The sequence below is a fragment of the Alternaria triticimaculans genome, assembly GCF_023758025.1.
Source record: "Alternaria triticimaculans strain BMP 0046 chromosome Unknown scaffold_1, whole genome shotgun sequence".
Classification (NCBI taxonomy): Eukaryota; Fungi; Ascomycota; class Dothideomycetes; order Pleosporales; family Pleosporaceae; genus Alternaria; species Alternaria triticimaculans.
Genome location: NW_026055958.1, coordinates 719996 through 742261, shown reverse-complemented (window position 1 = coordinate 742261; position 22266 = coordinate 719996). Strand labels below are relative to the sequence as shown.

At 51.5% G+C, this 22266-nt stretch overlaps 10 protein-coding genes across 10 annotated transcripts; 5 read left to right on the top strand and 5 right to left on the bottom strand.

Annotated features, from left to right (window-relative positions):
* Positions 1-3159: 3159 nt before the first annotated feature.
* J4E78_000272 (uncharacterized protein) lies at positions 3160-3996 on the top strand (the record flags this gene model as incomplete). The annotated part of the gene is made up of 1 exon (XM_049360938.1): positions 3160-3996. One exon carries the CDS (start codon positions 3160-3162, stop codon positions 3994-3996), a length of 837 nt encoding a protein of 278 aa, XP_049226221.1.
* Positions 3997-4658: 662 nt separating this feature from the next.
* Positions 4659-5234, bottom strand: J4E78_000271 (uncharacterized protein; the record flags this gene model as incomplete). Its single annotated transcript, XM_049360937.1, has 2 exons — positions 4659-5022; positions 5083-5234. The coding sequence occupies 2 exons, from the start codon at positions 5232-5234 to the stop codon at positions 4659-4661; spliced, it is 516 nt and encodes a 171-aa protein (XP_049226220.1).
* Positions 5235-5621: 387 nt separating this feature from the next.
* J4E78_000270 (uncharacterized protein) lies at positions 5622-7718 on the bottom strand (the record flags this gene model as incomplete). Its single annotated transcript, XM_049360936.1, has 9 exons — positions 5622-6247; positions 6299-6466; positions 6516-6651; positions 6706-6769; positions 6816-6914; positions 6966-7042; positions 7093-7476; positions 7526-7554; positions 7607-7718. The coding sequence occupies 9 exons, from the start codon at positions 7716-7718 to the stop codon at positions 5622-5624; spliced, it is 1695 nt and encodes a 564-aa protein (XP_049226219.1).
* A 1111-nt stretch (positions 7719-8829) lies between these two features.
* On the top strand, positions 8830-10760 carry J4E78_000269 (uncharacterized protein; the record flags this gene model as incomplete). The annotated part of the gene is made up of 7 exons (XM_049360935.1): positions 8830-9022; positions 9079-9271; positions 9321-9444; positions 9494-9645; positions 9700-9890; positions 9939-10108; positions 10194-10760. The coding sequence occupies 7 exons, from the start codon at positions 8830-8832 to the stop codon at positions 10758-10760; spliced, it is 1590 nt and encodes a 529-aa protein (XP_049226218.1).
* A 525-nt stretch (positions 10761-11285) lies between these two features.
* J4E78_000268 (uncharacterized protein) lies at positions 11286-12098 on the top strand (the record flags this gene model as incomplete). Its single annotated transcript, XM_049360934.1, has 1 exon — positions 11286-12098. The coding sequence occupies one exon, from the start codon at positions 11286-11288 to the stop codon at positions 12096-12098; it is 813 nt and encodes a 270-aa protein (XP_049226217.1).
* An 80-nt stretch (positions 12099-12178) lies between these two features.
* Positions 12179-13800, bottom strand: J4E78_000267 (uncharacterized protein; the record flags this gene model as incomplete). Its single annotated transcript, XM_049360933.1, has 2 exons — positions 12179-12862; positions 12937-13800. 2 exons carry the CDS (start codon positions 13798-13800, stop codon positions 12179-12181), a joined length of 1548 nt encoding a protein of 515 aa, XP_049226216.1.
* Positions 13801-14453: 653 nt separating this feature from the next.
* Positions 14454-15101, top strand: J4E78_000266 (uncharacterized protein; the record flags this gene model as incomplete). The annotated part of the gene is made up of 1 exon (XM_049360932.1): positions 14454-15101. One exon carries the CDS (start codon positions 14454-14456, stop codon positions 15099-15101), a length of 648 nt encoding a protein of 215 aa, XP_049226215.1.
* Positions 15102-16098: 997 nt separating this feature from the next.
* Positions 16099-16862, top strand: J4E78_000265 (uncharacterized protein; the record flags this gene model as incomplete). The annotated part of the gene is made up of 2 exons (XM_049360931.1): positions 16099-16104; positions 16173-16862. The coding sequence occupies 2 exons, from the start codon at positions 16099-16101 to the stop codon at positions 16860-16862; spliced, it is 696 nt and encodes a 231-aa protein (XP_049226214.1).
* Positions 16863-17077: 215 nt separating this feature from the next.
* On the bottom strand, positions 17078-18869 carry J4E78_000264 (uncharacterized protein; the record flags this gene model as incomplete). Its single annotated transcript, XM_049360930.1, has 4 exons — positions 17078-17437; positions 17489-17662; positions 17712-18287; positions 18723-18869. The coding sequence occupies 4 exons, from the start codon at positions 18867-18869 to the stop codon at positions 17078-17080; spliced, it is 1257 nt and encodes a 418-aa protein (XP_049226213.1).
* Positions 18870-19531: 662 nt separating this feature from the next.
* On the bottom strand, positions 19532-20736 carry J4E78_000263 (uncharacterized protein; the record flags this gene model as incomplete). The annotated part of the gene is made up of 2 exons (XM_049360929.1): positions 19532-20294; positions 20345-20736. The coding sequence occupies 2 exons, from the start codon at positions 20734-20736 to the stop codon at positions 19532-19534; spliced, it is 1155 nt and encodes a 384-aa protein (XP_049226212.1).
* Positions 20737-22266: the final 1530 nt, after the last annotated feature.

The following is a 22266-nucleotide window of genomic DNA, read 5'->3' as shown; positions in this document are numbered from 1 at the left end:
CGCTTGGCAACGTGTAGCCACCGGCATTTAACCCTTCACATCATCAGCACCACGTTTCTAGGGGTACATGACGACGAAACAATGGCTAATCATTACAAGGAGCAATCACCAGAGCAGCAATCAACATCGATGCGCACAATCTTCCAATAACGCTGAGACTCGTGTGTTGTCTACATGAACATCAGCCATCATACGAACACAATAAGCGACGCCTCTCCAGTGGATTCGTCACATGACTGCACCTGGGCAGTCCACTATACGTCTCTCTTGCCTCCCAATCGTCCATTCCGGAAAGTCCAAACTCAAGTCTAGGGGTACTCAGAACTCGCAGACATATCCGCGATGGTACTTTGTCCCCCATGAACACCTGATCGTAGGCTCATCGTACTGTGGGTCTTCTCCACACTTCCCGACAGCCTCATCTCCGCATCGAATCTGGCCAGCGTCGACGCCATTGCCTTCGTAACGGCAGTCTTTTTTGCCGGGTACTTTGATAGGGAATGAGACCTATAAGAACATGCGAGTCAGCATACTTCAAATAGTGAAAGGCCGGTTTTACTTACTTCTTTGCTGGGAAACGGAGGATGATCGATGGCGTTGGGACGGGAGTCTTTGCCTAATTCTGTATAGTGGATTAGCTCAAAGGAATTGTTCTTTACGTCGCCCCCACATGGTCCATATGCTATTCCTTGCTTCCCTCGTTGGGCGACGTAGAGGTATTTATCTTCATCCCAGACGCTGTATAGAAGCTGGAGGGAGAGTTCAGGACGTGCCTAGTACACATTGGTATTAGTAAAGGTTATTCGCAGTCGTATGGACTAAGGTTAAGCACTTACATTTCTAGCATTATGTGCGGCTATCGAAGTGCTTTCACTCGCCAAGGTTTCCAGAGGAGCTGCCGAGATGCAGGATAGACCGGCAAGTAGCCCGATAAATGAGTTATTGCAAATGAGCATAGTGGAGGGTAGTATTGTCGAAGCAGATGCGCAAGCCGTTTCTTCGCGAGTAAGTGAGAAAGAGATGATGGCTTGAGAAGCAAAATAAGGTACCAGACAATCGTGCAGTTATTAAGTGATAACGGTAGATCATATATGGCGGTATAGAGAGAGAAGGCTTTGAGGGTAGTGAGAACTTCTCTTTTATAGAATCAGGTACGTCAGACTAAAAGATGTCAAGAACATTGTATCACTTGGTTTGAGTACACCGCTTTATACCTAATATTGCTTCATAAAGTGTGCGCGCATTGTGCGAGACTAATGGAAAGAGTCGTCACTCTGTGATTCATGTGCAAGCATTGGCAATCTCATGTATTCCAGAGAAGGTTCTTTGAGCGCAAGTAAATTCCTAATCGTATTCGCAGCTAGCATGAAAGAAGACTAATTATGGGACAACTCTTCGTGAGAGCACATGAAGTTAATTTGCTCGACATCATACGAAGATTAGTGAATGATGTTTTCACACTTCCAGCAATGAAAATGCGAGCACGATGTGCATTGAGCTGGGTGCTCTTTTGCGACGTTATCACTACCGCATTGGTGGCAATTCCAGTTGTAGGATACGGAGTCTACTAGGTCTTTGATGATGGTGATTAGTGACATGCTGGGTTTGGGTTCGGGGGTTTTGTGATTCGGGTCAGTGGCGTCAGTCTTGAGTGCGATGGGATGATTTGTATTTAGACTTGGAGGTGAGCGGTGTGTTTGTAAACAGCGTTTGTAGTGTTTGACACGATGTTAACAATCGAGATAGAGCCTTGTGCGTGCGTGATGTTGCCGATCTTAGCATTATGTTTCTTTGGTGTGAGTGAATGCCTAAGTAGTATCATGGAAGCGACTTCTGCAGCACATAGACGGGCATGCTCCTGGCCCCCGATATCTTATCGATGCCGATGGAGTTGAGATACAAAAGACATTTTCGTAGATCTTATCCTTGCATGTCACGTTCGGATCCGCAACATCGAGGAAGGGTACCAATGGCTTTGAGTTCTCTTCTTTTCGACGTCTTGATGGGCTTCGTACAGTAACGGTCATGGATCTCATGTATTCGCCGATGAACCCACGCGTCGTTGTTTGGCTCAGCGACCAGATCCGCCCTTGATCGGAGTAAGAAGGTAAGAATGTCGGAGTGGTGAGAAGAGTTATGAAGGTAGTACACAACCTTATTTACTGGGCGATGGTGTTATTGATTGACAGGCGATGATCAATCTCTCGGCGAAGGTAGCGATTGATCTCGGCGTCGGTGGCGAAGATGATCTCGGCGTTTTGGGATCGCATAACTCAGAGATATTCATGAAGACACTATACTGGCGCTTTGGTCTGGAGTTGATTCGTCAGAGTGAATGCAAAAGCCCTTAGCGGGCTAGGATCTTTTCTCAAGACAGTATGGTCTTGTACTCACGCGCGACAATATCAACATGCATCCACTGCCTTGCTCCCATCACTCGATAAGATGTTTGAGAAATGCCTCAACGGGAACTGACGTCGATATGGTAATAAAATCTGGGCGTCGAACTAGTATAAGCTCTGCATTCCAGCGCGTTTCGAAAATCGAGTAGAAGGTTGGACATGGCATGTAGGCGTCCCACACTAGTGCAAACTCTATCTGTAAAAAGCACATGTCAACGTAGTCGGGCCCGGAGACCCCACGGAACCCTTTGTCCGATTCGTCTTGGGCTGCCCAATCTTACATACCAAAGTCAATGCCTCAGCCATCGCAGTCCCTCTGAAACTGTGGCAATTGATAGGTCTAAAACACGTATGTATTGCGAGAGTGGTGGCGAAAGAGGCGCCGAGGCCGCTTCTTGTATATAGCCCTCCCTTACCCGGAAGCTTGGCGTGTATAGCTGTACGGGCCCCATTGCGGTCTTTTACAAGAGAGCATCAGAAGCGGCTATATCTGGATGACGTTGCTGTCAGACTGGAGATCCAAGAGACGGCATATCCTCGGGCCTCCCCCGCTCGGTATACACCACGCAGTAGAGATCGATAGGATCTGCCGGCTCGTACGAAGTGCCAGCCAATTGCTCTCCCGTAAGTGCTTATCGCAGCATACCCTACGCATATAACTTAACAGTACTCGACGCTTCCGGACTTGCCGTTGCACCTTCAATCCCAAATCATCGCCATTTCCATCTGCTTAGAACTGTCTACATTCTCATTCATCATGTCCGTCCTCGCTACCCAAGCTGAAGAACCCACGAAATGGGGCACAGCCACCGAAACGACGGCAGATCGCTACAGCCGCACGAATACGATGCAGCGCGGCTACGGTCATGCCCTAACAGAGATGATGAACATCCACAAAGGCCAACACGTCCTCGTGGCTGCGTGTGGTCCTGGAAGCGACGTTCTCGACGTTGCGCAAATTGTAGGCCCGACTGGGAAAGTCGTGGGGTTTGATCTAGACAAACACAGCATCAAGCGGGCGCGAGAGGCCTTGGAGGAACATCCGGAGCTCAAGCCTTACGTAGAGCTTCACGTCGCCGACGTGCGCGATCTTTCTATATTCGCAGGACAGAAGTTCGATGCCATACACTGCAACATGTCATACCATTGGTTCAGCGACAAACCTCTCTTCCTCGCTCAAGCCGCCACTTTGGCCAAGCCAGGCACTGCTATTGGTCTCGCGACTCAGGACGGCGCATTCCTTCTACCCATCCAAGACGTCCGCAATGACGTCTTAGCGAAACTCGGCGAGCCTGTAGATAATTTTATATGGCCTTCGACCCTGTCGGAGATGCAGCGCGATCTGAGCGCCGCTGGGTTTGGCGATGTGAAGGTATCGCGCGGTTTTGGCACGCGTACGCTCGACAGCGTGGAGGCGCTATGGAATTGGTGCAACGATAGCACAGGGAACAGGTTTGGCTACCATTTGCAGGGCGAAAAGGCGGAGCGAATGAAGGAGATGGTTATGGACAGGTTCCGCGGGTTGGCTTTGGAGGATGGGCGCGCGATTTTGCAGTTCAAGCATCTGTCTACGGTGTCATACTATGGGCGCTGATGTGTAAGCATTTGGCTCAGGAAACTCTCGATAGCTTACGAAACTCTGAATCTACACAAAGATGTCGGCGCACGCGTTCTGTGGGTGCTCGTGATTGCGGCTGAGTTGTGACGTAACAGGGTGGCAGCCTCGATGAGAGTGGAGATGTTGAGGGTATCGCGATGATTTCGATTGAGCGCTTATCGTGTGAGGTTTTAGAGCGATATGGCTTGCTCGTCATGCCTTATGCAGATACATTGAGGTCAGTCCAGATGTAAGTTCAGGACGGACTGAACATCCGGAAGCTGAGGTGGAACAGGGGGCTCGTGCGCAGCCCCGCCTTGGCTGATCTGCAACCCTCCGTCCGTTCTCACGACCGTCCGACACTATGACGCATCACCGGCATTTTCCCCATCTCATGGATAGTTGTGGATGCAGTTCCTCAACATTGACGACCGAGCCGACGTCAGCTTCACACAACGTTGCATATGGCCGTCCGCCTGATGAACCCGCCAGCCCGTTCATGACGAGAGACCATCGAATCCCTGGAGAAAGAATGTACATCCAATTAGATGAGCAAAACGATTATATCCAACGTCGAATATGTCATTGATGATTGAGTCGAGTAGATCCTCGACCGTCTAGGCTACATCAAATGCTACACGAATCACCTTCCATTTCGCCTACACAACTGTAGCATTCCTCAGAGGCCAATTAATTCCCTTGTCAGCCGCCCCGGTGTTCCCCAAGCCTGCACAGTTATACAGCCCGACCGGATTATTCTGCACAGCACGCAGATACTGTAGATCGACACATTGCTGCGTTCCACTGCTAGCAGCAAGAGCAATACGTCCATCAGCCATGGCGTTCCAGGTCTGCTGTTCACTCCCAGCAACGCATTCGCGGAGGTAGATGTTGGCCATATCTTTCCAGCCAGACTTCGGCCCTGCATCCATGCAGAGTGTTGTGGATGCGAGCTGGATGGAGGTAGCATTGTTAGGCGACTTGATGTACCATGATTGCGCCGGCGTAGACGTGAGGGTTTGCCTGAGACATTCGTTAGCCAAATGTATTGGTATTAGAGGAAAAAGAAGACATCTGTCTTACACCACGAGTGTTGCTCCTGCGGCTCGTGACTTTGGTACAACGACGAATTTGTTATCTTGAGCGGATGTTATGTACACCGTGCGGTAGCCTTCTGGTGCTTGCGCGAGACCGGTTGCAGTCAGTGCGAGAGCGATGAGAATAGTGGTGAGCATGCTTGCGGTTGTCGATAGTCTCAATGAAATATCATAATGCTACTCATGTTTGGAGAAATGCTCGACTGATATAGTACTATGGTTTTGGACGACATTATAGAATTAATGTGCAATTAAGCTTCGTTACCCGGTTACTATCTATGCTTGACAACGGAACAAGCACTTATAGTAACTGCGCGGGGCATTAGTGTACTTCTTTGATGTGGGGCCGCCTTGCTAGGGTGTATAGTAATCATAGCTCTATGGATAGTAATCTATTATTTACCCGACTTCCATGCTGCGTCGTCGGTAGTTGCAATCGTCGTTGGATCTTAGATGTCCGAAAATTGGCTCATCGTATTGTATCATGCGTCTCGCCGTTCCTTCTGATACTCCTGGTCAAAACTTTTATGCCGGGGAAGTCGTGCCGCGCTTTTCCTCATCTCTCTTCTTGCCTTCCTCTTTCAGTTGGGCATCGTCCTTTCTGCTCAACTCCACCTGAGGCATCAGGAACCAAGCAGCGACAAATGCGAGCGCATTGAGCACTGCGCCGACGATGAAAACAATGCGGAAGCCCTGCTGATACGCTGCTGCAAGTGCAGCTCGGACGAGGTCGGTACGCTCTTGGCCGACCGACTCCCGAAACATGTCTGGCGAATCCAGCAAGAGCCGGATTTCTGGCCTCGAAAGCCCGTACGGAACCAGTGATGATCGAACTGCGTTGTTGATTACAGTGCCTGAGATCGCGAGACCAAGGGTGCCGCCAAGATTGCGTACGAAGTTGCGCGTCGAGGTGACGACAGCCATGTGCTTGCGCTCAACCCCCGCCTGAACAGCGATGAGTGAGGGTTGCAGTGTGTTGCCAAGACCAAGACCAGCGAGCAGGCCATAGCCGATCTGCTTTCCGAGTGATGGGCTATCGAGTGTCGATATCAGGCCCAGACCAATCGCCCATATCGCCCAGCCTACCAGTAGGCACTCTCTGTAACGACCGGTCCAGTGTACAATAAGACCTGACAGGGTACTGAAGAGAGCTTATGTGAGAGTCAGACACGAACCGGTGTGGATGAGATACATTTTCTTACTTTGTGTGAGCGTGATGGGGAGTAGTAGTGCTCCGGACTTCACGGCTGAGTAGCTATAGACCAATTGGTAGAATGAAGGAATGTAGTAGACCTGAACAAGAAAGTTCCAGCCGTTCACGAACATGGTTAGCGCGGCACCGTTGACGACTTTGGATGTGAAGATGGTCACTGACATGAGTCAGCACGGAGCTTTGCCTGTTGCCTGGGGCAAACCTACTCGGTATCAATGGCACGCTGGTGCCTTTCCACTGCCACGCGACAAAGACAGCTGAGACTGCAATGCCAACCACCAGGGTTGCAATGACATGCGCAGATCCCCAAGCGTATTCTCCCCCAGCCCATGTCAAGGCGAGCTAGGATGGTTAGCGTTGGCCAGGATGGATGACTGATGATGTCGCGCAACATACTACAAGCAATGCAGACCCAGCGAGAGCCAGGAACGCTCCGAAGAAGTCGATTGCTGCTAATTTCCTGATATCGTCAGTGTTTGACATGAGCGAAGGTAGCTAGTACTGACCTTTTCCAACTACCGTCGACCTTTCTAAGTGGCATGAAGAACATGACGGAGCCAGTGGTAAGGACGCATAGGAACAAGTTCAGCCGGAAGATCCACCTCCTACAGCCGGCTTAGTCTTGTTTTTATTGGATGTCAGTAGGGTGTCCATACCAAGAATCGTGGCTTTGGGAAGCGAGTGCACCACCTATCACTGGCCCAATGCCATTCGCCAGAGCTACAACAGAGCCCTGACATGAAGTGAGCGGTATACCACAGAACGCATTGCAACGTCACTTACGAGTATACCCTGATACTTTCCCCTCTCGCGAAGAGGCACAATGTCCGATACGATCATCTGAGCAACCGTCATGAGGCCGCCACCTCCAACGCCCATGAATGCACGGAAGACGATCAGCTGCAGGGCGGACTGTGCCAAGGAAGCAGCTAGCGAGCCGAGAAAGAAGATGCCAATGCCGATAACTAAGAGCACCTTGCGGGACCAAATGTCAGAAAGCCGCCCGTAGAGAAGTTGGAATGACGTGGACGTCAAGAAGTATGCGCCTGCGATCCACGCGCTTTCGTTACTGGCGTTGAGATCCTTGCTGACAATGGTCAAGCTAGCTGCAAGTGTTGTTTGATCCATCAAGGCCAGCAAGTCGACGCTCGCGCAAGCAAGGAAAATCTGCGAATACGTAAGTACCGAAAGGGAGAATAGCCGGGTAAGTACCCACCGTAATGATCGTCTTGACTGGTACATAGTCTTTGGAGTATGGAGTCAGCAAAATTCGGAATGTCATCTGCGCATACCGTACTGGTTTGTTCGTTGAATTCTGGAGGCTGTCTTGGCGCCTGAACAGAGGAGGCTTCTGCAGGAGATTTTTCCGGTGTGCTCATGGCAGCCTGGGGCTGGTCTTGTGTGGCCATGGTTCAGAAAGGTTCGATTTCTCGTCTTCGCGAAGTCTGTGGTGTCTTGGGATGGCTTGATAAAAGAATAGCACGACTCAACACGGGCCGAGCTCGACAGATATGACTACGACTTGAAGCGGTGGAGACAACGTCGGTGCAGATGCCAACGCAGTCTGGGACCGCAATCTGACATGTAGTACTCAACTTGGTCCATCGACGCCGATCATTTGATCTTCCACTTTGTGTATACTTCCGAGAACGTAAGATGCAAGGAACCGGATACATCCTTGCAAAGTGCGCGATGCAAACTAGATGTGTAAGCGTCTACGCTCGTGCCCTAGCTTCTTTGGTCCTGTTGGATGCCAAATATCTCTGTGCATAGGTACTATGACTGGCATTTACCAGCAATGTGCAACAAGCAATGGGTGTCGCAGCACGTCCAGTTCGTGGCGCGCTCATCGGGAACGCTGTTGAGTACAATGAGGGCGACTATGCGCGTGTGCTCCACGCAGGGGCGGGCTTCGGTGAAGAATTGCGACATATGCACGTCAAATGTTCTCTCATACCCTGTCGTCGTGTCAGGCCGACACATGGCGAGGTTTGTGACATTGAAAACTCCAGAACACCCGTGGGGTGGCCCATGTCGCGTCAACGCTAGTCCGAAAACATACTAGTACAAGCGCGTCTCGTCCTGACTCGCCGCCATCAATGTGCTCAATGTGCCTCAATGTGCCTCGAAGCCATCAACGACCATCACCATCCCGTCCAATGAGCCCTCTCACGTCATCTTTTGTGTTGCGCTCTCGCCCGTAAATTATATTTACACGTCTTGGCCGATGCGGGACGTTCCCATGGCTGCAGCGGGAATCCTACCGTACGAGTCCCACTTCGGGATTGATCTTCGCCCCAGCACTAGCACCCATGAAGTGACACCGATGAGCACCTTCATCGTTGCATGTTGCATGATGCCCACGCAAAAATATCCCGGTGCTGTAGATCATTTGGTTCAATATCGACTTCGACAGGCAGGCTCCGATGTGTCACCGCGAAAGCGCTCAGTTAAAGAGCAGTCAGTTCCAGCGCTTGGGCTGCACTCGTACTGTCTCGTACAACTTTTGCTTACTTCAACATGGTCTCACGGAATTATTTGAACGCCTATTCGGGGCCAGATGCTCTCCAGAACTATTTCGACCCCGACCGCACACCAATGATTCCTCTCGTTGAGATTCCGCCAAGCTTGAACCCGTACTACAACGATGGTGTTAGGATACACGCGAAGATGATGTCTATGCATCCCTCGAACAATGTCAAGATCATGCCTGGTATGTGTGGAGTAGAAGAGCGCAGTCAGCACCTGACATCGCTAATGTCACGCCAGCGTTGAACATGTTGACCAAAGAGGTCCACCCAGAGAAGTCCAAGACAGTAGTCGAGTACAGTTCGGGATCTACCGTCATATCTCTGGCCTTGGTGTCTCGTATTAACCACGGGATACAAGATGTTCGCGCCTTCTTGAGTAACAAGACTTCGGCTCCAAAACTTAGGCTCATGCAATTTTTCGGACTGGACATGTACGAGCAGGAATCATTTGTGTTTCGAAGCCATCTAACTCACTGCCAGTACGCTCTTCGGTGGCCCTTCTCAACCAGAACCACATGACGAACGCGGCGGCATACATCGAGCTAGAATGATGGCCGAAAAGGACGAAGCAATTCTCAACGTCAATCAATACGAAAACGACGCAGTAAGCTACTCCATTGCTTTTAGTGAGCGGCACAAGCTAACTTCTCAAGAACTGGCAATCGCACGTCAAATGGACCGGACCGCAAATACATCAACAATTACCCAATATCCGTCTCATGTGCGCGGGCATGGGTACGTCTGGGACGATGACAGGGCTCGGCCAATATTTCAAATCAGCGAAGCCGTCTGTGGTTCGATTGGGGTGAGTCGACGGATTCTCATCGTTGATGGAGATGCAGCCTGACCAAGTGCCCAGTGTATGCACCGCCGCCGGCGATCGAGTTCCAGGACCTAGATCTCTCGCTCTCTTGAGCCCTGTCGAGTTCCCGTGGCGCGATTCCGTGGATGCCATTGAGGAGGTGGGCTCCAAGGATGCTTTCAGTCTATCCTTGGCACTCTGTCGCGCAGGTCTGATCTGCGGTCCATCTTCAGGCTTTAATTTGCAAGGTAAGCGGAACCATATCGAAGTATAGGTTTAGCCGCTGACATTGTCAGGGCTGTTCAACTATCTTGAAAAGCGAAAGAATGACGGCACATTATCCGACCTTGCCGAGGCCAATGGCATCGTCGACTGCGCATTCGTGGCCTGCGATGGCCCATATCAGTACATCGATGAATATTTCGACAAGCTTGGAAGTTCCGCCTTTCAACCTATACACAACCAGGTAAGAGACGCTTTTGCCCTTGTTACTTCTCGCAGCTGGCCTTTTTGCTGTCACACTTCATCAAACATAGCTAACATGACTGCAGAATCTCACCGCAGTCGACCTGTACCGCTACGACGAAGCATGGGAACTCACACCTACACGAGCGCTATCGCAGTTCGCCGAATCTATAAGCGAAAGCAATGGTGCCGTTCTGCTTGATCTGAGGAAGCCAGAGGACTTCGTCACTAGTCACATCCCAGGATCGTACAACCTACCGCTACAAAGCCTGAATGCCTCCACACCAAGCCCGTTCTCGGATGCCGCGGTTCTCGAGAAGCAATGGAAAGAGTTGGAATCAACATTCACAAACGAGCGCATTAGTGCGCATGACCTTGTTGGCAAAGATGTATATATCGTCTGCTACGGGGGTGATACGGCCCGTGTTGCGACGAGCGTGCTCCGCGCCAAAGCCATCTCAGCAAGTAGCGTTAAAGGTGGCATCATCGCATTACGGGAGGAGCTTCCAAATCTTCAGATGACCGAGCGCGGGAGAGGTTTGGTGCAGCAAGATTGGCTGAAGTCCCCAGATGTCGCAGTGAGAGAGGTGCGAGCCGATTCGTTGTCTCCGCAAATCCGGGGTGATGATGGGATTGCAGTGCAGGTCAGGTAGTGATACATTCGTTCGAAGGATCTTAGATATTTGCATGGCATTCAATACTTGGCAAAACGAATTAAGCGATTCTGACTCTTCCACGATGCTTCCAGCGTGCCAGCTCTTGATGACGCTCACAGCGCACGGGTGGTGCTTGTGCAATTCCTCTAATCCATTTCGATGCTAGCGCCGGCGATTGAAAGTGCAAAACCTGTACTCCGCGCCTCCAACGCTGGCTTGAAGCCTTTAGGCGTCCAGATAGTCCGGCCTGGCCTACTCTCATCCGCTCGAGAAGGTTGACTAGTCGTAGAATGACCGTTTCAATGTATAGACACCGGTTACATACACGACTGCTGCACGACCGCTAGGCCGACTGCAGCGCATCATTGCGGATTTTGAGCTCGTAAGTCCGGCGGCAGCCAAACTCCCACGAAGGTAGGAAACATATATTACTGTGGCTTTAAGCCCATCTTAAGCCATCTTAAAGTCACTGCGACACTTCTCTTCCTCCCTTGGTCACACCACATCCTCACATTACTCACAATGCAGTCCATCGCTAAAGAGATTGCTCTCGTCACCGGGGCGAACAGCGGCATCGGATTTGAGATTGCTCACCAGCTCCTCAAGCGGGGTCAATATCACGTCCTCCTTGCCTCACGATCGACTACGAAAGGGTCAGCCGCCCTCGAAGACCTGCAAGCACGCAAGCTTTCTGGCAGCATCGAGCTTCTGCATCTTGATTTGCAGAATGATGACCACATCGCGCAAACCGCAACGCTTATCGAGGAGAAATACGGCAAACTCGACATCCTCTTCAACAATGCTGCAGTCGCGCTGCCCGAAGGCTTGACGGAGCGCCAACGTTTGGCAACGGCTTTCGACGTGAACGCAACGGGTCCATGGCTTCTGACCAACGCCCTAGTTCCGTCGCTGAAGAAGAGCGCGAACCCGCGCATTGTCAACATCTCGTCAGGTGCTGGATCAATTGGCCGTCGTCTCTCCACTGAAAGCCCGATGTACAGAATCCAAGCCGTCCCATACCGCGCCAGCAAGGTCGCCTTCAACATGATCAGCTCGTGTATGTATGTGGAGTTTGGGCTGGGTATACCGCAGGTGGACTTCGACAAAGCTGGGGAGGGCGATGCTGATGCTGCGAAAGAGGCAGACAATGTCAAAATGAAGGTCTTCTGCTATGACCCTGGCTTCACAGCTTCCAATCTAGGCCCTTACAACAAGGTGGAGTTTGGTGCGAGGAGTGCGGAGGACACCGTGAAGAGCATTATGGAGCTTGTTGATGGCAAGAGAGACGAGGAATGTGGAAAGTTTATTCATAATACAGGAGGCTACCCATGGTAGGCTGAGAGTACTATGAAGTGTCGATTTATAGATACAGATGCGTAATGCATCGATTACTATTTCCATCGTTCACATGATGCCTAGCACATCTCCGATACCGCTGCGACACGCGAGACACCAGTCTCAATCTCCTCGCCACTTGCCTCTACCCTCACGAACCCAAGCTTATGACCCACGACTGTCTTGGTCTCGTAACCAGACTTCTCAACACTGGCGACCTTGCTAAGGGTTCCGTTGAATGCACCGCCAAATACAGACCACGTGTCAACTTCAGTGGCACCATTCCAGCTCATGTAGACCTCTGTGCCGTTGCTCGCCTTACAGGCGTACACATCAGGCTTGGTGCTCGGCTTACCAACCCACTCGGCCTTGTAAGCGCGGTAGCTCTGCACCTTCTCTGGTTCTCCCCATTTCACAGTCAATACAACATCGCCATCTTGGTCAAACTCCTTCAGAGCCGGGACGCTGCCGTATCCCATGATAGAGTGGTTGGAGGGGAGAACTTCCATGTTGCCTTGACTGACTGAGTAGATGACATCGTCTGGGTCAGCGAGTTCTTGTAGCAATGTCGCAGTCATCGTGCGCTCATCGATGGAGAGGAATATTCCGGTAGTTTCGTTGACTTTAGGTACAACGGCGCTGTTGTCGTTGTTGAACAGAGAGATGGTGGTGGTGTTGGGCGAACGAGACGGATGAATACGCGCGTCATGTTGGTAGCAGAAAGAAAGACCATTCTCAAGGGCGAAGTCGCCACCGGAGTGTCCCTAGGGTCTCGTTAGCATGGCGCTCACCACTAGTGCGTACCGTCGGAAGGATGGGAACTGGGATGAGAACTTACGTTCAAAGTCCATGCCACGGTGCCGTTTTGGAAAACCTTGTAGATGGAGCAGTAATGCCTTGAAGAGAGCAAGTAACTTCCATCCTCAAATCTTTCGATGGAGTTGATGTGGAAAGGGCCCCAAGGGTAACTGCTGTTCTTGCCTAGCTCACCAAGCGGATACGTTGGCACAGCGCTTTCGAGCGAGACTTCGTCCACGTGGTCAAGATGGCTCCACTGCCAAAGGATCTCGCTGTTCGTAACGTTGAGCTCGAGCGCAATGGAATCCACAACCCACCCATCCTTTGGGCCGCCGATGGATGATAAATCCCATGGCGTGACATTCACAGCGGCAATGAACATCGTACCCTCAGGCGTGATAAGATTCTCGTGCATATCAACCCAGCTGAAAGGTTGGTACTGGGTAGGATCGTACAGCGGGTAGATGCTCTCAAGTGGGTATGTTTCGTTCCAGAGAGTGACGTTGTAGATGCTCTCGTATTGCTGGTTGAGGATGTAGATTACTCCATACCCGAAACCCCAAGGTTCTGTGAGAGAGATGCCACTGAAGTAGGCCAGTACGGGTTCGCCGAAGAGCTCAGAAACTCTGAAGGCGGCGTAGTCGCCGTAGCCAGATTGCCAAACCAACTCGCCATCTTCTTGGAAGATGTTCAGACTGTAGTTGTGAGCCCCACCTCCACTCTGAGGGAAAGTAATAACTCCTGGTGCTGTGTCACCAGTTTTGTTGACCGAAAGTACTGGGGGCTCGAAACCCGGGCGAGATTTGAAGGTTTGCCATGGCCAGGATGAGGTTGTATTGGTGTTGTTCTGCGCATGGACAAGGATGGACGCCAGCGAGGCGAGAACGACGCCAGAGAACCGCATGGTGTGATGGGCAGAGAAAAGCACCGCAGAAGCTTAGATGTTGAGGGTATGAAAGTCCTCCATTTGCTTCTTATAAGCCCCACGGCACGCCTCAAAAACACATCGCGTACCCATCAGCATCAGGGCACTGCACGAATGCTACGGCCGATAGACACTCGCAGAGTTTTCTTATACCTTGTCGCAGTACGAGCATTCTGCCTAAAAAAGAGGTTGACGTCGTACGTGCGGTGTTCGCGATTGGCTCCAGCGGAGTAGGTGGTGGGGAATTTTATCAATCTCATCTTATCAGATGCAGATCGATGCAACATCCGATAGCGGAGATCGTTCGGCGACCTTGGCATCGATGACGGTGGGTGCCGCCATCTCCTGAACAAGTTCATGCGCCGTCGAAGGGGGCCCAGCTGCAGCTGCATTCCTCGGGCATGTGATAGAGAAGCAGCGAATCCATTATTCTGGCCAGTAGCTCCGGAGCGCGTTCAGAAAGGAAGTTGACGACGATATGTGCAATGACGTGGAAGATGAGCGCGCAGGAGCGGAGCTTCGAAGATTGAAGCGATGCTAAGCTTCAGGCCTTCTTATCGATAACCCTGAGCGGCGGTCTTCAGTGCTCCTACGTTCAACACCCGCGTCATCCACTTACTTGTAAGAACATCATGGCAGCGCGTGTACATATCATACGCCATGGCGAGGCACTGCACAACGTTCAGCGCGGCTATCCACACCGAGATCCGCCGTTGACAAAAGCCGGCAATGTCTCCACCAAACGCGTCAATCTCTCAGTCCAGCCAGATCTGATCCTCATCTCGCCCATGACGCGCACCATACAAACTGCGATAAACATGTTTCCGTTCTTGACGGAGGCAGGTTCCTTTCACATACCCGTTCAGATCTGGCCTGATCTTCGGGAAGCCAACGATGCCGTCTGCAACAAGGGCTTGTCGCGAAAAGAGCTAGCGTCAAACTTTCCCCAATTTGACTTCTCCGAGTGCAATGAAGAGTGGGACTATCCCGAGCATAGCACTGAAGCGGCTACTATGCGTGCTGAGCGAGTGCGAAGAAGGCTGAAAGATCACTCCGCGACGTGTAGCAACATCGCCATCATCACGCATCGAGGTATCAAAGCTTTCCTCGTGAAGGGCAAGCGCTTTGGATTGGCTGAGACGCGTTGCTACCGCTTTGCCACGGAAGAAGAAGCTCAGAACGAGAACATCAGGAGAGGAATCAATAGTGATACGCTCGAGGAGCAGGATTTTGGACCCACCGTATTGATCTTGGACGAGTCGCAGCGAAAAGATGCGTAATGCTATGAGGGTATTGTCCACATCACCTGGGCTTGACTCCTGATAAGGTCGTTGACATTTCACCGCTATCAGTTCCATTGCTGTGAAAGCAGGGAATAAGATCCGTGACCCTAAAGCTTGGTGAATCACCCCCCGTCGCTGGATCGTGGCGCGGAAAATCCGTGTTTGCGCTTCAACAAGAATGTGATATGGCAGGGGGTGGCACGGTCTACAAGTCTGCACTCCGAACAGCCATAAACCTCACCTGACTGTTATGAGAGCCAACTCAACTGACCATCGAGTCCCAAATTGCCTCTACTCAGGAGACCTTCGGCCACCACTGTTCAGCCTCGGTCTGTTCTTTCACCATCCTTCAACAAACCTCAACCCATCCGCGCCCTTTCTGCAACTATGGACAACCAGTCCCAGACCGTCCAGACATGGTCTCTCAAAACCACTATCGAAGAAGCTCGAACCAAGCCGAATTTCCGCAGCTATGTGCTTTCGAAAAGCAGTGGCAAGACTATTTTGGCTCTGCATCCGATTGCTTTCGATTTCTTGCAGGAAAGTCTCGTGCATCAAGAGCGAGCAGAGTTGGCTAGCAAAATTGACGCCGACATCCGTTGTGCAAAGCCGAAGACCCCACAGGCAGCTGTTTCATTCGCCCTGGAGGAGTCAATCAAGCGGCTATGCCGTTTAGGTGTGGTAAAGAAGGTAAAGAAGGATGTTGCTACGAGCATTGAGCCTTCTCCGCCTAGCCAGCCCAAATCCGCAGAGACGAGCGATGTGTTGGACTGGAAGAAAACCGGTGCTATCGCTTCACCCACTAGTGTTACGAACAGTAAGCCTTCTGAGCCGGGTCAGGCTATGCTAGTAAGAACAAAGGTGTTGGATGAGAACAAAGTCAGTGTCAACGATACATCGACTAGTGTCCCGCCGATAACTGCCGGGCCATCGAAGTATAGCCAGTCCAAATCGGTAGAAAAGAGCACTTTGTTAGAGGGCAACAACGTCTGTCATGTCGGTACACAGACTTGTGTCACGACGATAGCTGCCGGACCGTCAAAGAATAGGCCACCAAACACGACACAGATCGAAGGACGCCATGGACTCCGCGCACGAGGTGGGCCGCCAACTACCACTCTAGAGGCCTTTTTATATCGATACGACACATTCACACGACTGGCCAAGAGAGCAGCCGATCCATATCACAAGACACATATGAGAGGCCCCAAGGCCAGTCACTCGCGACGGGTAAGCTTCAGTCCTAACGTTAGATACGAAGAATACCATCAAGACAGTCCATCAAGTACCTCCGATGTAGCCACCAGTGCCAAACCACCATGCGACACCGACCATGAGGTTGATTCATCGCCCAAGCCTTTAGTTCTGCTCTCATTATACGACGTGCCAGAAGCTCCCAAGTCCATTCCCGAGCAGCAACTCATTCGATGCGTCGACGAGGTCATGGCGCAAGGAGCTTTTGGTATCGATGAGTTGGACGCCCAGGTTCTTTACATCCAACGCGGTATCCCATATGGCGACCGCGCATACCAGTGCGCTTGGGTGAAGGAGGCGCAAGAATCGCTCACCCAAGCTTATGCCGCGGTAGACGATGCTTGCCAGAATGTAAACCCTGGTAGTCGTTGTTTGAAGCGGGATCCTGTTATGAAGTCTGTCGTGGCTATCGCACGGGCGCAAAGACTTCTTGAGCTTGCGTTGCTGCGTGTGAATGACCCGGCGTATAGTAAGGCGTATCTTACTGCGTATGGACGGGGCTGAGAGTTTGGGCGCGCTTCAGAGGAGGAGGAGGATCAGAGAGTGGAAAACTTTGTATGGCTTCTTCAATGCATGTCTTCGATTGCTCTCCCACGTTGACCTAGGAAAACGCTGAACACCTCAGAGCCCACGTTGACGCTAGATTGCCTATTTTGCTAGTATTTAGGCCTGCTTAATTTTTGTCAGGTGGGAGGTGCTTCAGAGTCCTCTCGCTCTCGCTATGTGTTTGTCTCTGTTTTGGCGTAACGTGTTCGTCGCTGGCTCGGCTGATCAAATTTCAAGTTCGTGTCCGACTTCACCCCCGGTGCCGCGTGGCCGATCTCCTGCTCAACATACTGCGCAGTCTCATAATCAATTCTTTCTCCAGATGTTTCCACAGTCTGGGCTTCTGGCTCTCTATCTGCTGACTTGAAAGATGCCATAATTTCGAGCTCTTTCTTTCGCCACACATACCATGTGCCAAGGAATACAGTCAAGTTCAGGATTATTGTTACCAGGAAGTACAACCAGATCCACTGTGAGTAGATCCTGTCGTCTTGGTCGGGTTTGAAGTCGAAGAAGGAGGTGCTGAAGAACGTCTACTAAGGATTAGATCTGCAAGTATGCACTTCACTATGCGACGAACTTACTGCAGTAAAGGTTGCTGGTAAGAAGAACACGGTGATGGCGGCGATTATTCTCATAACTCTACTGTCGCGTGAGGTTGATAGCGCTATGCTTTGTGACGACTGGGCAAGGCTCGTGCTTGTGCTCGCCAATTCGAGGCTTATTGCTGAGTCGCGCTGAGCAATACCACTGTAGATCTTGTATAAGATGTCAGTATACTGAGTAGAATCTTCAAGTGGTACTCACAGTCTGTACCAGGGCTTGTCCTCGCTTGGAAAGGTACTCTGCCCGATCTTCGAGGCCTGTGTTCCAGGATCGCATATGCGCGTGAGAGTCGTTGAGTATTTGCTCTGTCTCATCCGCATCGTCTTCGGACACATTATTGGCCATAGCCTGCCTTCTGTATCTCTTTGTAACCTCATCGAGGAAGTCGAGCATACGCGTGGTGCTTTTACACAGCCACGTTATGTATGCGATATTGATGTTTGCAGCATTCAGACCCTTGGAGAGCGTGCTGAAATCGATACTGGATAATTCAGGGTTGTCATGATGATCGAATCGGATGCCAACCCTCCGCTCGAACCAATATATCTTATCTTGCCAGAGGTTTAGCGCCTTTACGCGCTCCACGAGATTGTGACGGATGATGATACTCGGAACTAAGAACGCAGACGCGCTAGAGGCGCCTTCTTCAATGACTGACGAAAAGCGGTCGTAGTTATAGCTTGCAAGTCCGTGCATAAAGATGTACATATGTCGTGCTGAGAAGTCGTACGTGAAAGAAGCGCTGACGCATACAGGTGACCCTGTACCGGGTACAGACTGTAGGATAAAGCCTAGAGTATGGTATAAGCAGCATACTTGGCATTTGTGTAAGTCTCCCGCTTACTCAAATACCTATTGCGTACCGCCTTCAGAGACTTATGCGAGAGAGATGGGGGTAGCTGCGGACTTGCGAAGACATATGTCGCCGCTCTGTAGTCTAGAACTCGGGCATAAATCTTCGGTATCCGAGCATACGGAGCAACCCGCGCAAAGGTGTGCGACGACAAAGGCACAGGTGTCATATTGCCGTTGTAATCCCCTACGCGCCTCGACCAGCTGTGACAGAAAGGGTCAGCGCGGTACAATTGTACAACGTATGAACCATACTCACAAGAGCTTGGTAGTTTCCACATTTGCCGGCTGCTCAACCCTGCTACCATGGGTCTTCCTCAATGTTAGCATGCATTTACCTTGAAAGCCAGTGCAACTTACCGAGAAGTCTTTCTCAATGTAACCTTCGATCAAGTCTTCGGTAACTTCCAATCTCCTTGCGTGGCCATCACTTGTTACTTCGATCAGCTTCACGGGCGCGTTTTTATTCTCCACAAAGGCCAGCGGTGAGTGCGTAGCGGTAGACATGTATGATGGCGAAGCCGCTCACGGCCGGCCTTGTGTCTTTCTTAGACGCTGTAATGGAACCGGGACCTCTCCTAGTAGAGTACCGACATACTCGTCGGAATGTGAGAACATCGCGGCTTGTTGTGGTGAGATCGAGCTGAAACATGTCGAGATCTCAGCCGCAGTGGGGGCCAAAAGAGCTACTCGATCGTCATTGGTGAGAAGGGATGGCTGTCACATCCCTCATGCATCCATGTGAACCAACAAGGTTACTTATGGGAACTAGAAGTTCAAGGAACGTCGTCGTGCATATCGACAACATGCGGGTAGGATAAGAGAGGCCCAGCGGCGGGGCGCTCTTGTCTTGCAGCACGCGGGCGTGAGGTATGCGTGCGGCCACTTGCACAAATCGATGTTAGGGCGAAGACGCTACGTCACGCATGTACACAGCTACTGACTGTACGCATAAATGATAACTTTTGATCCAGTCGCCAAATCCTATCCTATACAGCGAATGCGAAAATCGTAGCAACGTTGTTCGTCGCGAAGTGAAAGAAAGGAGCCGATGCAAGCCGAGTGGGAAGTGAAGGCCGCATACTTGGCAGGCGCAAGCGACCTCGATTCAGCCAGCACCGGTCGTCACATCCAAAAAGGAATTGTGCCGCACTCCTACACGACAACAACTACTCATCTGCCGACAAAACACCATTTTCAGCGCCGTGCAGAGCATCCAGTGCACGTTCCAGCTCCTGCTCAGCGACCATGACGGTTCCAGCACGCGCGGTGCTCAAATAACTCATCTCAACAGGATCCTCCAGTTGCCCTGTGGTTTCGCCGACTAATCTGCCAGCTACACCGCACACAATACCGGTGCTTTCCATTGGCAAACCTCGTAGATCCAAGGTGATGGGTGTCAAGAACTCATCTCTGGAGCCTAGGAGAGTATCTTGCGCGAAATGCGGTAGTAAGGTTTCGTCGAGCAGCAGCGCGGCAGACTCAGTATCAGTTAGTGTGAGCGATAAAAATTTCGGATATGGTTGCGTGATGAGGCATTTTACGAGACCGAGGTGGAGTGCGTCGTCGGCGGATGTTGTCATGCTGTTGCGGTTTCGAGCTTGAGACATGCCATTTGTACTGTCGCGTCGACCGGCGCACTGCACGAGCCGGATGCTCGAATCCACCGTGGGAACGATGTGACGACGCTTGAGTGTAGCGAAGGTCCTGGTTTGAAGCTCTGAAATTGTGGTTGGCGGAGGGGTGCTGGGCGGCTGAACTTCCAGTGACGCGGCTGAGTGTTTGCGGGCATGCTGGAAGGAGTTGACGTATGAGGAAGTGTCTTTTTCGAACTGAAAACCACGCTCTTCTAGCGCTTGTACAACCTGCGATCGGTGTCGCAGTGGGACCAAAATGTAGTCGGAGAAGTAAGTGGTGATGAAGAATATGGGACTAAAATGAAGTCAGCCTTGTGCGGAAGCTTTGTGATAGCCTCTACTTACATTCCAGCCAGAGCAAGAGGGCTTGTCAGCTCCAAGACGCGTTGACCGGCATCAAGTCCCTCGCCATCGACTTGCATTACGACATAGTCATCTGTGGTAATACTGACAGACGCTCTTGACTCAGGATCCAGCAAGTTGAGAACAGGCAGAAATAGTTCACTCGCAAGCGTCCTCGAGCATACTATGGAGCACTCGACTGGTGTAATGGAGATATTCACAAAAGGATGTTCGCAGGGCCAGCCTTTGGGCGGCTGCACGGCGCCAGAGCCGTTCCCATAAGACTTGCGCGTCGCATTGGGCAAAACTAGCTGAAGAATGGACTGGAGAAAGTTGCGATACAGAGGCAGCGGGATGTGTATGAGAGCGAGTTGGGTATCCTTGAAGGTGATCATGTTAGCTGATGTCCATGGGAGAGAAAATTTCAGTGTGGGAGGCGAATTATAAGAGTTGCCCTGCCGTTATGTCGTGCATGAAGGACCCGCCACCAAGGCTCTCTCCGGTGTAAGACACGGACACTTTTGCTACCATGCAATGCAGCAGAACGCATGATGAGGGGAAGGCCCACGTACCAGAATACGGATATTCGCACTGAGCAGTGTCAAAGATGAGTCCATTACGTGCCACAAAAAATAGATAAGAATAGGCGTTTTCGATGACGATCGCTCGCGTGCCCGTGGGTAGCTGGATTCGGGATCACTTTCCGATTCGGCAAGTCAAGCTTGACGAGGCTTGCTAAGAGGTCCGTGGAGCCTCCAGAAACCGTAGAAAAAGCAAGCTTATCGTTATTCCGAGAGCCTTAAGATCGCGATGATGGCGTGCAGCCACAGATGAAAACGCGGGGGATCTGACCAGACTATCGGTTGATGTGTTCTTGTCCAACGGGCCAGTGCGAAGTATTGTTTTTGAAGCCGAAATTCATCCCACAAGCCGGAGATGTGTAACTTGGAGAGCAGGATGTGTGGCGCCTGGATACCTCGGGTGTATATGACACAAGGTGCTGTAAGCAATCGTACCGATTCAGTTACGGACCGATGGCATGCGTAGAGGTGACACTATTGCAGGGCACGGTCTGGAAGCTGCTGTATGTGACCTCGAGGCGTGGATTAGGACAAAATGCCGTGAGTCTGGGGTAAAAGATGCGGCGTGGGGATTGATGCAGGTAACCCTTGTCTAATTGGCTGGGAGGCTCACGGATGGTACAGGTGGATGAACCTTATAGTTGGATTTCAGGGCAGAGTGCGCAATGCGCGGGGCCAGATGGGCGCGTGGGGTGGCACACTGGACGGGAATGGACGCCTGGAAGACGGCTGGACGCAGGAATCGGTCCTGCGCGTAGAGCGGATGGTGCTGCTGACGTCGACTGTGAAAGCGTGGGACAGAACCCGGTCAAAAGGCAGTGGAGTGGCAGCTGGCGATGCTGACGGAGTGGACCGGTGGTTTTCAGGAAGCATCAACGCTTTATGTGAGTCGACGGGCGAGAGTGGAGCTGATATCCGGGTGTGGTGACTCGATGAGGCACCCCGAGAATTTTCCACGACGGCGCGCCCATGATGCTGGGAGATTGGCTCTGTGGCCGGCGGCAAAACAATAGTCAGCGGCGAGCAGAGCATGTCATCTTCAACAATGCGGATGGGACGTCAGAAGCAGCCACAATAGTGCATCCCTTTGTTGCTGGTGTCATGCAGCGCTCGACGAGCTGCAAGCAAGCCTTGGGATCGTCCGTGCTCGTATGCGGGCAACGACCAGTCTCCATGCCGCCGCTGCAACCAGACGCGCACCCAATCTATCTTGTGCTCGAGGGTACCTGATCTACGCCAAAAACAATGACTGAGTTGCACGGCAGCGAAGACGATATTTTCGCGCCGCAGACGGGCAGACTCTCGGGAAGGCGTGTGGTAACCGCAACAACCGACTTCCTTCTC